This window comes from Galendromus occidentalis, unplaced genomic scaffold (genome assembly GCF_000255335.2).
Source record: "Galendromus occidentalis unplaced genomic scaffold, Mocc_1.1 scf7180000077348, whole genome shotgun sequence".
Taxonomy (NCBI): Eukaryota; Metazoa; Arthropoda; class Arachnida; order Mesostigmata; family Phytoseiidae; genus Galendromus; species Galendromus occidentalis.
Window position 1 is genome coordinate 246783 of NW_003805336.1, and position 12392 is coordinate 259174.

Consider the following 12392-nt stretch of genomic DNA (forward strand, 5'->3'; position numbering starts at 1 on the left):
CAGCAATCGAATGGTATTTGGAATCCGCTTTTGGGCGAGGATTGATCGGTTCATCAGCTCATCAATCGACGGATTTATTAGGGAACCGAAGGACAAGGGATATTTTACGTAAATAAAGTTTATTGATAGTTGCGTTGATTACTGACAGGTGTGTTTGCACTCGCCTTTGAGAAGGGGATTGCGGGAGAGCGGCGAAAGAAAAAAAATCTCGGGAGAAGCGATTGTCCACCCTGCCTGAGTAAGTGAATGAGTTCGAAACGGAAAAACGCATTCCCCTAAGATTTCTGAGAGGCCATCACGTTTTCCGGACTTGCTCAAGTCGCTCGAATCTAGGACTCGGACATGATAACGACTTGGAAATTATTCTCGGCTCGGTCTCCCGAGAGACCATCCGCCACCAAATAAGATCCTCATATGGAGACTGACCAGCCACAAAATCCGCGGAATCCATTCCGATCGGATCTCCGATCCTCTCTCGAGATCGGATTCTGCGGGACGCGAATCGTCCACCAGCAGTGCGCTTCAGAGGACCAGAGTATCGACTTCGACAATCCTCTGCGACTCGATGGTAATCGAATTATTTTCGTCAAGATGCAAAACACATGGAGATGCGGGGTATCGATCCCCGTACCTCTCGCATGCTAAGCGAGCGCTCTACCATCTGAGCTACATCCCCTTACAATGATTGCACCAAGAGAGAAGGAGTGATACTGCGAAGTTCTCGCAGCCGATCCTTCAAGCCGACAACGGTCCTGAGCAAGGTCAGCGTTTATCAGCTGACCGCACAATCTGCGCAGATTTCCGAAGTGCTCGACCTTGACCGCAATATATTGATGTTCAAGCCGTCGAGCGACCGCTGCCCGTTTCGCTGGGACATGAGCGAGTGGCGTCGAATCAGCCAAGGTTTTGTCCGGAAGCTATCGAGAATCCTCAGGGTCGATCTCGATCCTCGCGGGCATTATTTTTCTCACTTCTGAAATGTGCTGTCGAGCTCCTTCCTCTCGATAGCTCCTGCTGCCCAAACACATCTGGATTCGAATCGCCCGCTAGCAATGACCCTCTCCCCTCCTGAGCGAACAAACAAGAGCTCTTCTCCTCTGGACTGGTCTCCTCTGGTCTTGTGTTATACCACCATACACGCGGTCAGCTGATTGAGACTACAAGGGCTCTTCCGCAGCAGGTCCAGGCACCAGCTGCGGTCGCCGGCCGTCCCACCTGCTGGAGCTTTGGTGTGTTGTGTTAGGAGATGGGAGCCGAGCTCCCTTGACAAACCGGCTCCGCGCACTCGACAGGAGCGCCTCACCTGATTGATTCCACAGCAACATGGCTCGTTCCCGCGATGCTTGGGAGCCACACAGGACGGGAGCATGGCGGGGTGTGGCAAATCCCTTTCTGAGGAAAGACTCGATCACAGAGCAGGCCAGGGACAGGAATCCGGCTCTACGGCACCGGATGACTGTTCCTCAGTGAGACTGGAGCCCGTGCCGTCAGGCGCGCCATCAACTGCGTATCATCATCCTGTGCAATCTTCGTAGGAACATATTCGTTTCCTGTTGGCTCGAGTTGAGGTGGAGTCTTTATCCTGACGTCAGCCCGTCGACCATGTGAATGCAACGTGTGCATCCCTCACCTATCACCGATAGGATAGTCCACGGCTCTCGCGTCCATTTCCCTTGATCCTCTCGCAGCGGATCCTGCGAAAACGATCTAGAGATGGCTCGTGCACACGCACTTGCGGGGCCTCTTCTGAGAGAAGAGGCCCATCTGAGCTTTTCAGGAGGTGGTTTCCTTGGAATTTACCACGTCGGTGTCGCCTTAGCATTCCGTGATTTCGCTCCTCATATAGCCAAACGGAAAGTACTGGGAACGTCGTCGGGAGCGTTGGCAGCCATGTGTCTCGTGAGTGACTTCCCGATGGACAAAGCTGTCAACAATATCGTCAAAATGGCTAAACACTGTCGGAGCTTATCACTGGGGCCTTTGCATCCGAAATTCAATATTTTCGACATCATGCGAGGTGATCTCGAAACGTACATGCCGGAGGACGCTCACATCCGATCCTCGGGCAGACTCTTCGTCACAGTCACCAACGCCCTGACCCTGGAAAGTGAAATAATCACGAACTTCGAGTCGCGTGAAGAACTCATTGACGTTCTGATGGCTTCGTGCTTTATTCCATATTTCCTAGGGTTCGTTCCACCAAAAGTGAGAAATACTCGGTACATTGATGGCGGTATCAGCTGTAATATTCCTGTGTTAGACCAATACACTATCACTGTTTCCCCGTTCCCGGGCGAGAGTATAATAGGTCCTCGGTTCGGTAACTTACCCAAAGTGGCTTTCATGCCAGAGACGGCTTTACGCCTGTGTAAGACCGTCTTCGCACCACCAGCATACGTCCTCGAAGAGCTCGTTCACCAGGGTTATGATGATGCTATAAACTTCCTACAGGAGAGTAAACTGATTTCGTGCAGCGAATGCTTGACTCAAGACGTCGGCACCGGGTCACATCGGAAGCGATGTGAGAAATGCGAAGAACTCCTGAGACTTTCCGATATCACGAACGTTCCGCGATCACTCCTCAGATCCTTGGAGTTGACGGCGATGCAAGAGCAGGAAGAACGGCGTTTGCACCCATACTTGCACACGTCGTTGGCGAGATCAATGAGAATCGCGGTAGGAGTCGTAGTCCTCCCGTTCGAGGTGTCGTGGGCGATCGCAAGAAAAATGTATGAGACAAGAGAGCTCTTTCTGAACATTTTCCTCACTGTATATCGCGGTTTCCTCGACCTGATCAGAGGACTTGGTCCCGCGAAAGATGAGTGCAGACCCTGTGGGCCATCACGCTTGGAGGACAGTTCCAAAGCAGCTTCGAAAGATTGTGAGCACAGGACATGCTCGAAACAAGATTCAGGGAGTCGGGCCTGATCCATTGGATCTTATCTCCAGCTCCCGTTTCTCTCAAGATGGCACTCCGCTCGAGCAGAAATATGGTGATACCCACGATTGATTACTCCACCTTATTTATGATGGGAAGAGAACCAATGTGAATTTATACACATAGGTATCGAAAACACTTATTCGGCCTTCGTCTGTCCGATCCGAGTTTGCGAAGGGTCCACCGCACGCCACTATGTCGCGGAATGCATGGAGAAGCGGTGTTCCCGATGTTGTTCCTATTAAGCTATGCCCCTGCACGCAATGGCTGTATTCACCGTGAGACTCTGAGCCAGCACGTTCGGAGCAGAAAATCACTTATATTCCGAAATTGGTGTCAAAATGGACGAAGAATGACCTAGTCATTTTATATTTGTTAATAAAAGCACCGCTCCCAAATTGTACGATTTCTCCTTCCTTGGGAGGAGAAAACATCCGAAACAGTCCGATTTCAATGTCATAGCAACGTCTTACCCGTTTAAGGGTAAATGCATTGGAAGGTATCAGCACGCGGTATCGTCACGATTCTGTTGTCAGACAGAGCTCCGGACAGACGCTTGTTCCGGAGGTTCTCGGACAATGTCGAAATACTGTGCTACTCGATAATGAAGCGAATTCCGGGAGGACTCGATCGGTCAGAAGACGGAGCTTCGCGGATCCTCGTACATTCGGGGAGGAAGGCTAGCCGGGGAGCTCAGCCGTCCCAAATTTTCCGTTGGCGCAGTCGCAAACCGTCGACTTGAATTGCGGCTTCATGGATGAGGGATGCCTTCTCGCTGTCTCTCTGCAGTACCGGGATCGACCTACAGGCGATGAGCCAATCGAGGTCAGGCTCCGGGCGATGATCCTCTCCGTAATCAGAAGTTCTCATACATACTTGTCGCCGTCAGATGTCCCGATCGGGTGTTATGCAGGAATCCATGAGCACCTCTCCAGATCGGATTCGGCAGTTTGGCTCAATGATTCATGAATCTCCCTGACTCGTCTCCCACTGGGGTCGCGCCAGATAAACGAGCTTCGATGGCTCACGCTCGACTGAAGGAGTAGAGCAGTCTCTCTCCCGACAATTTTGCAGGAATATGAGAGGCTGGATACGGGACACGGGAACGCCTGCGGCTAAGGGAGAATCCTAGCAGTTCCAAACGAGCCGAATTATGCTTCCCTATCTCTTTGCACAGTCAGGTTTTCAGCTTTCCGGACTTAGTTGCGGAAGCATTGCCGACGTTCATTGCAAGCGCTGACCCAGCGTTCTGAGGCGGCAGCATTCCATGGCTGAATTGAGCTCTCGGAAAAGCGCCGGCTCAGCCGGAGTCCCCGTTCAGGTTTCCTGTAGAGATGAGCTCGCGCACTATACGCAGTGCTCGAATTAACAGTCCGGAGCAGTTGCGTTGGACTGGCCGCACCCTCTTCGAACGAACCCTGCATATGCGTCTATAGTTCCGTATCCTTAGCGATGCGCCCAGGGAGGAGATGAAGGATTTTCGTAGGTAAATCTCGAACCGTTCCGCTCGTAGATTCGCTCCGGGCTGACATTTCTGTAGCGTGATCGGGCCCCCGGAGACTGGCGATAGATCGGTGGCCCTCACGCTGACGAGCCGCGGTGATTGCGCTGTCCTTCGGATAATGATCATAGAAGTTACTGGCGGGATCACCATCCGCATGAGACGTCGACTTTTCCTCATTATATGGAATCACATAATTTTTCTCTACGGTCGCTCTTCATTCAAATCGCCAACGGGTCGTCCTCCGCCACGACTCTCACTTTCTCGGCAGGAACAAGGAATGATTGCCGGTGCGATTTCTCTCCTCCCTTTGTCCTCCGATTCCGATTCACACTAGCCAGTGTCTTCCGATTCCGCAGTTGGAATCACTACCGACATGTACCCCGTCTTTCCCATCGCCGTATAGGTACATAGGTAGCACCCAGTGACTACTTCGGCTGATGCATGGGTGCTAAAACTTCCTGGACTGTGGCGAAATTCGGCATCATTCGGGTGAGAGTTTGCTTGCGCAATCGGTGCTCCTCATAGGCGATTCTCTCCCGGTGATCAGCACCGCACCCCCATATATTTATTAGGCGAAGTTAGGCGTCGGAGAATCTAGCGAATGCTAAGCGAGCCCGTTCCCCTAGAGACGATCGCAATATCACACCTTTGTTCTATAGATCAGGTCGATCGGGGCGGCGGAGGTTAACATCCTTGTCCTCGAAAGGCCCTGCATCTCAACGTCGACGGACTTAGAACTCTGGAAACGGACGAATCCGTGACATACTTCATCCAGGACCCAACCACTGCCGGAATCAGAAGCCGCTTCCGTATTCTCCGATGCGAAGGAAGAGCAGAGTTGTCACCGGACCGCTCTCGATGCAGCGTTCCGCGAACTCTTTCGAAGATGACTTGGGGCCCCGGTCAAGGGTTCCCTCTTCAAAATCGCTTCATGATCCATGAATGTCTTCGGCATCAGGCGCGCTGCTGTCTAGGGTTAGAGAATTGTACGAATCGTTGGCAGTGGATGAAGCGCAGAGATGGCTGATGTCCGGACGATCAGCAGCGTCGGACTCGGAACCATCGAAGGAGGCGAACATTGTCGTTTGAGGGGACATGCCATGTGAAGTGCGTTCTCACGAAAACTGGCGTCCTTAGAACGCTGTGCCCTCTCGCTGTGCTCACATGTCTGATACTGGGCCCGCTGTGGTCGAGTAACTCAACATTGAAGACACCCTGGCTTGTCCGGGTCCGGGACCCAGCAATCGGTCCCTTGGGAGTTATATTTTTCGACGAGGCTCTATTATAGAGCGATTACGTCCACCGTAGGAGACCCCGTCTCCAGGCTCTATTCCGACACAGAAATCGCCGCTGCCGACCCATTGCATGTCTGCATCTTGCCTCGGCCGTGTGAATTGTTATCCATTCATAGTCGCTCCGGAATTGGGCCCTGTTGCTTTCTGGGGGATTTGAGTTTATCGCGATTCGGGAGTGCGAATGATGGGGAGCACTCATTTTATCATCCTTGAAGGCACTATCAGTATAAGGAAAACGGTCGCCCCCCCCCCTTAATGACTGGAAAAATCCAAGCGGAGTGGTCAGAAAAGGCCTATACCGTTCCAAGAGCAAGAACATTCCGCTCAATAAGATTCGTGGAGAAATTCCCCCGTGAAAAGTTCGGCCTCGCTTCCCTATAGCCCGATCACCATCTAAAACAACTCCATTCATAAGCAACGCAGAACGCATCCAGAACAGTGGAACACCTCAAGTCGGCGCGTAGATTCGCCACGCATCTCCGCCACCACGTCTCGCGCTATGCGAACTTAGTGAGCACGTTGCCCATAGTTTTCCCACGGGCGGAAGCTTCATTCGGAGAGCAAGGGTCGCTCAATCAGAAAACTTTTCTCTGCTCGATTGTGTGCGTTTGGTCGAGAGGGATCGCGATTACAATACGAAGTGAAGGGCGAACTACGACGACTATCTTGTAATTTCAAAGGCTCTGAAGAGAGATCGAGTGCGGTCTCGCAGGGACGAGAGCTGTTCGAAGAAGCCGAGCGAGCGTTGTGGAGTTTGATTCGGCAGTAGCGCCCCGGACGAATTTTCGGTCAGTGCCGTATTCAAGACTCGCGTCCTCAAGCGGACCAATTTCCGATTATGGAAACTGTGAAGGAATGACTCAAGGTCGCGCTCAATTAGGTGCGATATTCATCGGATCATGTCGAGTAAGTTCATCGATTGCCATTGGCGACCTCCTCTGTGCTCGGATCTTCGAAGCGGATTCTTCACATCAGGGTCCTGTCCCCCGATCGAAGCTCTCGAGAGTGCGAGGTCCCTTGGGGGAGGCACAGACATTGATTCCAATCCTCATTGTTATTTCCGATGTTGACATTCTCGACGGATTCGCAGAGCCTGGAGGGGACGCCACCAGATCTTCGAGAAGCGTGAGATACGCGTAAGTTGAAGTTTCCTCCTGACTAATCAATTTTCTTCCTCCGGAATTTTCTCTCGTATTGCCTGAATCGATTCCTCGGTGAAGGATTTTTGAGATCACGAAGTAGGAATCAGTAACCACGCGCAACGCAGGATTTCCGATGCGATCCCTGCGCACGAGAACGATGGCGATTGATTCATGCTTTCCATCCAGATTATTGGACGTGGACTCGGAATCATCATGGTGTCGCCGACCGCGAATGCTATTCATCTCTTCGTTAGGGTTCCTCTTCTTATTCGTTCTGTACCTGTCGCTCGACGCCGAGCGCTTCCCACTGGCTCCTCGACTCAGCTTCCTGGCGGAGACAGGAGCAGGAATGAATGGAAACCAAGAAGCGCAAATGTCCGCCCCCGATAGCATCTCAAGCCTAATCAACGGCCGCATCGGCGCTATGGGAGGATTCAGTTCAATCAGCACTGCCGCGCGGCGGGTGACGAAGCGCGAGACTCCGACGATCTATCCCGATCACGCGACCTCGGTAGCTGCTAGGACGCATTCGATGCTTTCTCCGACTCTGAATACAGCTAATGGGGAACACTCCCGACCTCCCACTGGAGCATCATCTGCACCGTCTACGAATGCCGGGACTTCTGCTCCTCCCGAGAATACTGCGGGAATCCCGCTTTCAGTCCCGGAAGCTCCGAGCACATCTGACATTTTCGAGCACTTCGCCATCTACACGGAGAAATGTCGAATACGAGATTATGACTACAACGACCCGATAGTTCTGAAAGAATACTTCTCAGGCGAAATAGCGCACTGCAAACCGGATGCGAAGCCATTTGTATTCCGCCCGGAAATGAATCTTACAGGAGGCTTCTCGTGTATCGGTTTCGACGCCGAAATATCTCGGCTACACTATAACGCAACGACTGAAGACTGGAAGTGCATATACAAGGAGTGTATTCGAGGGGAACGGTATCAAATTATCGACGGTCACTTCGACTACGGTGCAACAAGAGCTTTCGTGCCTGGTGATTGTCCCCCTTACGAATACCTCTGGATAGAATGCATCTTGGAAAAACAGAATATCCGGAATTATAGCCAACCATTGTTATTGCCCGTCGTCAAACCTGCGAAGAAAAATATACGTCGCAATAATCTCAGAAGGAAACCGCTGAATGTTCTCGTGCTCGGAATGGATTCGGTTTCCCGACTCAACGCTCACAGGCAGTTCCCAGAAACCCTGAAGTTCCTGCAAACAAAGAAGAACCTTGTAGAGCTTTTCGGCTTCAACAAGATCGGGGTGAATTCGGCTCCGAATCAGATTCCTCTGGTGACGGGAATCAAATACCTCGGGGATAACTTGCAGGCCAGAGTCACTAATAAATACTTCGATAACGAAACGAGGTATCTTTGGGACGATTACGAGTCTCGCGGATACCGTACAATGTTCTTCGAGGAGCAATGGAAGTACGGACTCTTCATCTACCCATCGACCCATGGCTTCAAGGAGGTGAGAGCGATAATGGGGAAGGGGACATCCCGACGATCATGTTCAATTTTCGACATTCCTCTCCGAGAATCTTACGGAATTGAGGACTTATTTCAGGTCCCCACGACGTATTGGCCGCGACCTCTAATCCAGGCTGTGGATTGGTCCGACTTGAAACGAGATGGTTACGAATGGTGCATCGGTACGGATTTTCCAGCGAAGTACTATCTGGAATACACATCGAATATGTTTCGCATGTTGGGCAGCGATCGTCCCCTCTTCTCCTACTCATGGTTGAGCGAAATCGCACACAACGACCTCAACGGAGGAATCCGAGCCGATGGCTATTTCCTCGATTTTTTCAAGAACATGGACAAGCACGGTCTGTTGGACACGACCGCCATTTTCTTCATTTCTGACCACGGTTTCCGCTTCGGGTACTTCCGTCAAACCGAACTCGGCAGATACGAAGACATGCTTCCATACGGGTTCATATTGATGCCGGACTCGTACTACGAGCAGTATCCGGAGGCCTTGACGAACGTGAGAACGAATGCGCGCCGCCTCGTGACCGTTTACGATCTACATGTCACCATGTTGGAGCTGGCAGACGCTTGGGACGAGGACAGAGTTGTGCGGACTCCCAACGGTTATAGTTTGTTCAGTACCGTCATCCCGGAGAATAGGACTTGTCTCGACGCAGGAATCAGCTTCCAGTTCTGCTCGTGTTTCGAATCCCATCCTTACGACGTGGGAGGCCCCTTAGCATTAGAAGTCGCCAGATTCGTAATCGATACCATCAATGAGATCGTACGCAACAACTCGGCGACAGAGAAATGTTCTTATTGGGAATTGAATGCCATCGAGACCTTCTCTCAACTCTCGGAAGGCAATCACTGGACGAATTTTTTCAAAATTTCTATCAAAACAAAACCTGTGGCGCAGTTCGAGGCCGCAGTAGAGCTCCTCTCGAATAAGAGCTGGACTCTCTTGTCGGAGATCGATCGAACGGATTGGTTCAGCTCCCATGCGGGATGCGCCAAAAGCACTGACTATGAGCGTTATTGTTACTGCAAGAATAGCTGACGAGTTTCGCTCTTAAATATACTGATGAATTCTCGAGCTTTCTGTCCTGTACACTTGTAACCCGGAATATATGTCCACCTATACCCTGATCCCTCGCCGTCTTCTCATTGAGAAAAGTTCAGAATGGAGGTTGTTGAAGGCATAAACTGACTAGAGATCTTTTCATTTTTTATTCACGGAATTAACGAAAATTCAAGGTCAGTGATACGTCGGAAAACACCAACTTTCACGTTGCTTCGATGTGTCTTGTCCCGAAGTTTTAGGTGGGCTGTAAAAGTCATTCCACAAAGCTTGTTGAAGCAGGGTAGAGGAGCCATCCGAGGAGAACGGAGACTGTTTAATCGTTTTAATTTATGTCTTCTATTTTTTTTCTATCGTTTTTTCTTGTTGATACTGAGAAAAGCCTGGTTAGCAGTGAGTTGGGGTCTCAAAACTTCACCACGGAATGCGCTTTCCGAAGGCATGAGTAGCGTTGTCAAGCTCCCAACGAGTTTCAGAAGTCACATCTTAGAAGGCGGGCTCTTCCCATGCGCTACTGAGGTTTGTTTGAGGAGACCCGTCTGAGAGAGATTCAATTTTATATCACAAGTTCCGTTTTCCCCTCGAGACATGATGGAGAATATCCGATGGATGGACATTCTTTTGTTGAGGGCACGAATCAGGTAGTCATCTCTGGGAAGATATACTGGGTACCGACCGGGGTTGGACTTTGATGGGTGAGACCAGCGCAACTTCGGTCTCGATTCGCTGGATCCAATGCTTATGAGCATTTTCCAAGTTCCCACGTCTCCACGATATTCCATCATCCGCCTTCACATGCCTATCGCATCGATGCCCGAGCGGCTGCTACGGGCTTTTCACTTATCACGTCTCTTTCGGGGATTCCGCGCAAGCGGAGTCCTTTCCTAGCGGACGAAGACCGGCGGCGAGATTAGCGAGAAGCCGACATTTTCGACGCAATCGAAGACCTTTGAATACCTTGAGAGTTCCAAGGCCTTGTTACTCATAAGTTGTCAAGCTCGCCGGAAAAAGCTCCGACGAAGATTATTCCATCCGTGCCCGCGATTCTCGAAGTAAAATGCCTTCAGTGCCTTGGCCGAAGGTTTCTTGTGCTTCCGACCGTATCGTTCGCGCAGGTTGAGGATCTTCGGATGAACAGGCCGCTCCTGCTGATGTGGAAAGTCGTATCGAGGACCCCATCCCGGCTGCTCTCGAAGGCTCCTGACCCCGTCCGTGACAAGACGCACGTCGTCCACCCGCCTCTGTCTTCATCATCATCATAGCGCACCAATCTCTGGGACGGGCTCCGAGTGCGTGTTTCTCATCATTGGAGGAGGAAACTTACCCAAAGTCAAGCTTCGTCGGAGCTTCATTACTTCCAAATCATTTGAACAAGCAGATCATTCTCCTGACTTGAATCCTGAGGGGCCACACCTACGTCTGAACCGCTCACGGATTGAAGTCGGCGGATCCGACAGGGGGGCGCACGGCAAGAAGCTATGGAGTCTGACACAGCAGTCTTCCCGCGAAACGGGAGTCCAAGTCCAACTTGAAGACCTGAGTTCCCTTTCGCGCGCATAGAGCCAGTATCGTGATGAAAACCGAGATTCTGCGCCCAGTTTTCTGGAGCTCGACTTCCCCTAGCCGCACTTCTCTGTCAAAGAGACACATCTATAGCGCCATCTCCTCCATTTATTCGGCAATTGAGCAGATCGACGTGCCCTTTCAACGTTCTCCCGATTCGGGAGAAGTTTCTTCAATCGTGACGATGGGAACCGGGCTTGAGCGCTACCAGCTCTCGAGTCGATGCTTGGTGGTCCTTCCGATCGCTATCCCAGGATAGTTACTCATCCTCCACAGGAAATGGAATCCTTGGATCGATACCCTTTATTCCATCCAAACGAAGGATCAGAAAGCTGTGGAGAACGCTCTCCATAGAATGCCGGGAACGGTCGGGATTCTGAGCGAACGAAGCTTTGTTGGCCGTATGGCAAGCGAGAATCCAATATCTCTCGCTCGAAACAAGTTTGAAGAGCTCGGCTGCTACGTGGAGAGCCGAATGTGGAGTTATCGAGAAATATCTGTGTTCGATCTTTCATTCCCCAAGAGCGGGAGAAATATTAGAAAAAAGTCGAATCTCTGCATGCTCTGATGGGCCGGGTGGAATGATGGAGATCGACTGACTGAGAAGGAATGATTGCAAGCATGTATTGAATGGCTCACGAACGTGAGAGAGCATACCATACATTCATTACGAGCGATTCCGATGAGTCTGCAAGTGAGCTGTCACGCAACAACGTTTGATGTCGCTGTTTTGTCAGAGTTTTTATTCATATTCAACGGACCGTTGGACGGATTTTGTGCGCGTTTGATACTGACGCGTTGCTCTCGACAGATTGGCGAACCGATTCAGAGTCGAGCTTCTCGGCACTACGCCGCCGTCGTGACTCAGCCGATGAACTACTGGTGGCAAAAACAAGTCCCCGTTTGAAAGCGCGTGGAACTTCACGCATCAGTACGTGCGATTCTCTACCGCCAGCCGTAGGAAGTATGTCGCATGCTAGAATGTCTGGAATTTGTTCGGGGAGTCTGAATTCTCGTGGTATGGATGTTCCAGGCCCATTGTTCGCGGCAGCGGCAGTCATTTCACGAGCAGGTAACAGTTAACGACCGACGTTCGTGGATGCTTCCCGGCGATCGTGATCCGGTGGTAAGATAGTCCGGGTCGAGCGGACTCCGTAAGTAACTCAACTTGTCGACTTCCGCGTCATGTTGCGGGGCGTCCTTCAAAGATATTTATCGATGTCCATTCGGATCTCCCGAGCGAGTTCGACCTTGTGTTGCCGAAGGATCGGAAGAAAGAGCCTCGCGGCGCTCGGAAACGGCACTATGGACCATGCTTCTGTCTCCGGATTCACAGTGTCTGTTCACCATTGAGATTCGACTCAACACTGAATTC

At 51.3% G+C, this 12392-nt stretch overlaps 2 protein-coding genes and 1 non-coding gene across 3 annotated transcripts; 2 read left to right on the top strand and 1 right to left on the bottom strand.

Moving 5' to 3' along the window:
* Positions 1–603: 603 nt before the first annotated feature.
* On the bottom strand, positions 604–676 carry TRNAA-AGC (transfer RNA alanine (anticodon AGC)). Its single transcript has one exon. It is a non-coding gene; the product is annotated as a tRNA-Ala (tRNA).
* Positions 677–1713: 1037 nt separating this feature from the next.
* LOC100906786 (patanin-like phospholipase domain-containing protein) lies at positions 1714–3139 on the top strand. The gene has a single exon (XM_003742219.2). The coding sequence runs from the start codon at positions 1714–1716 to the stop codon at positions 2926–2928; it is 1215 nt and encodes a 404-aa protein (XP_003742267.1). The 3' UTR covers positions 2929–3139.
* Positions 3140–7303: 4164 nt separating this feature from the next.
* LOC100904315 (uncharacterized) lies at positions 7304–9520 on the top strand. The gene is made up of 2 exons (XM_003742203.2): positions 7304–8368; positions 8465–9520. Exons 1-2 carry the CDS (start codon positions 7304–7306, stop codon positions 9431–9433), a joined length of 2034 nt encoding a protein of 677 aa, XP_003742251.2. The 3' UTR covers positions 9434–9520.
* The last annotated feature ends 2872 nt before the right edge of the window (positions 9521–12392 follow it).

What these genes read in the sequence shown, in the direction of transcription:
- LOC100904315 (XM_003742203.2), top strand. Translation starts at nt 7,304, where the DNA reads ATGGGAGGATTCAGTTCAATCAGCACTGCCGCGCGGCGGGTGACGAAG. An exon ending in CGACCCATGGCTTCAAGGAG is followed by an intron (nt 8,369 to 8,464) that starts GTGAGAGCGATA and finishes GACTTATTTCAG; the next exon opens with GTCCCCACGACGTATTGGCC.
- LOC100906786 (XM_003742219.2), top strand. Translation starts at nt 1,714, where the DNA reads ATGGCTCGTGCACACGCACTTGCGGGGCCTCTTCTGAGAGAAGAGGCC.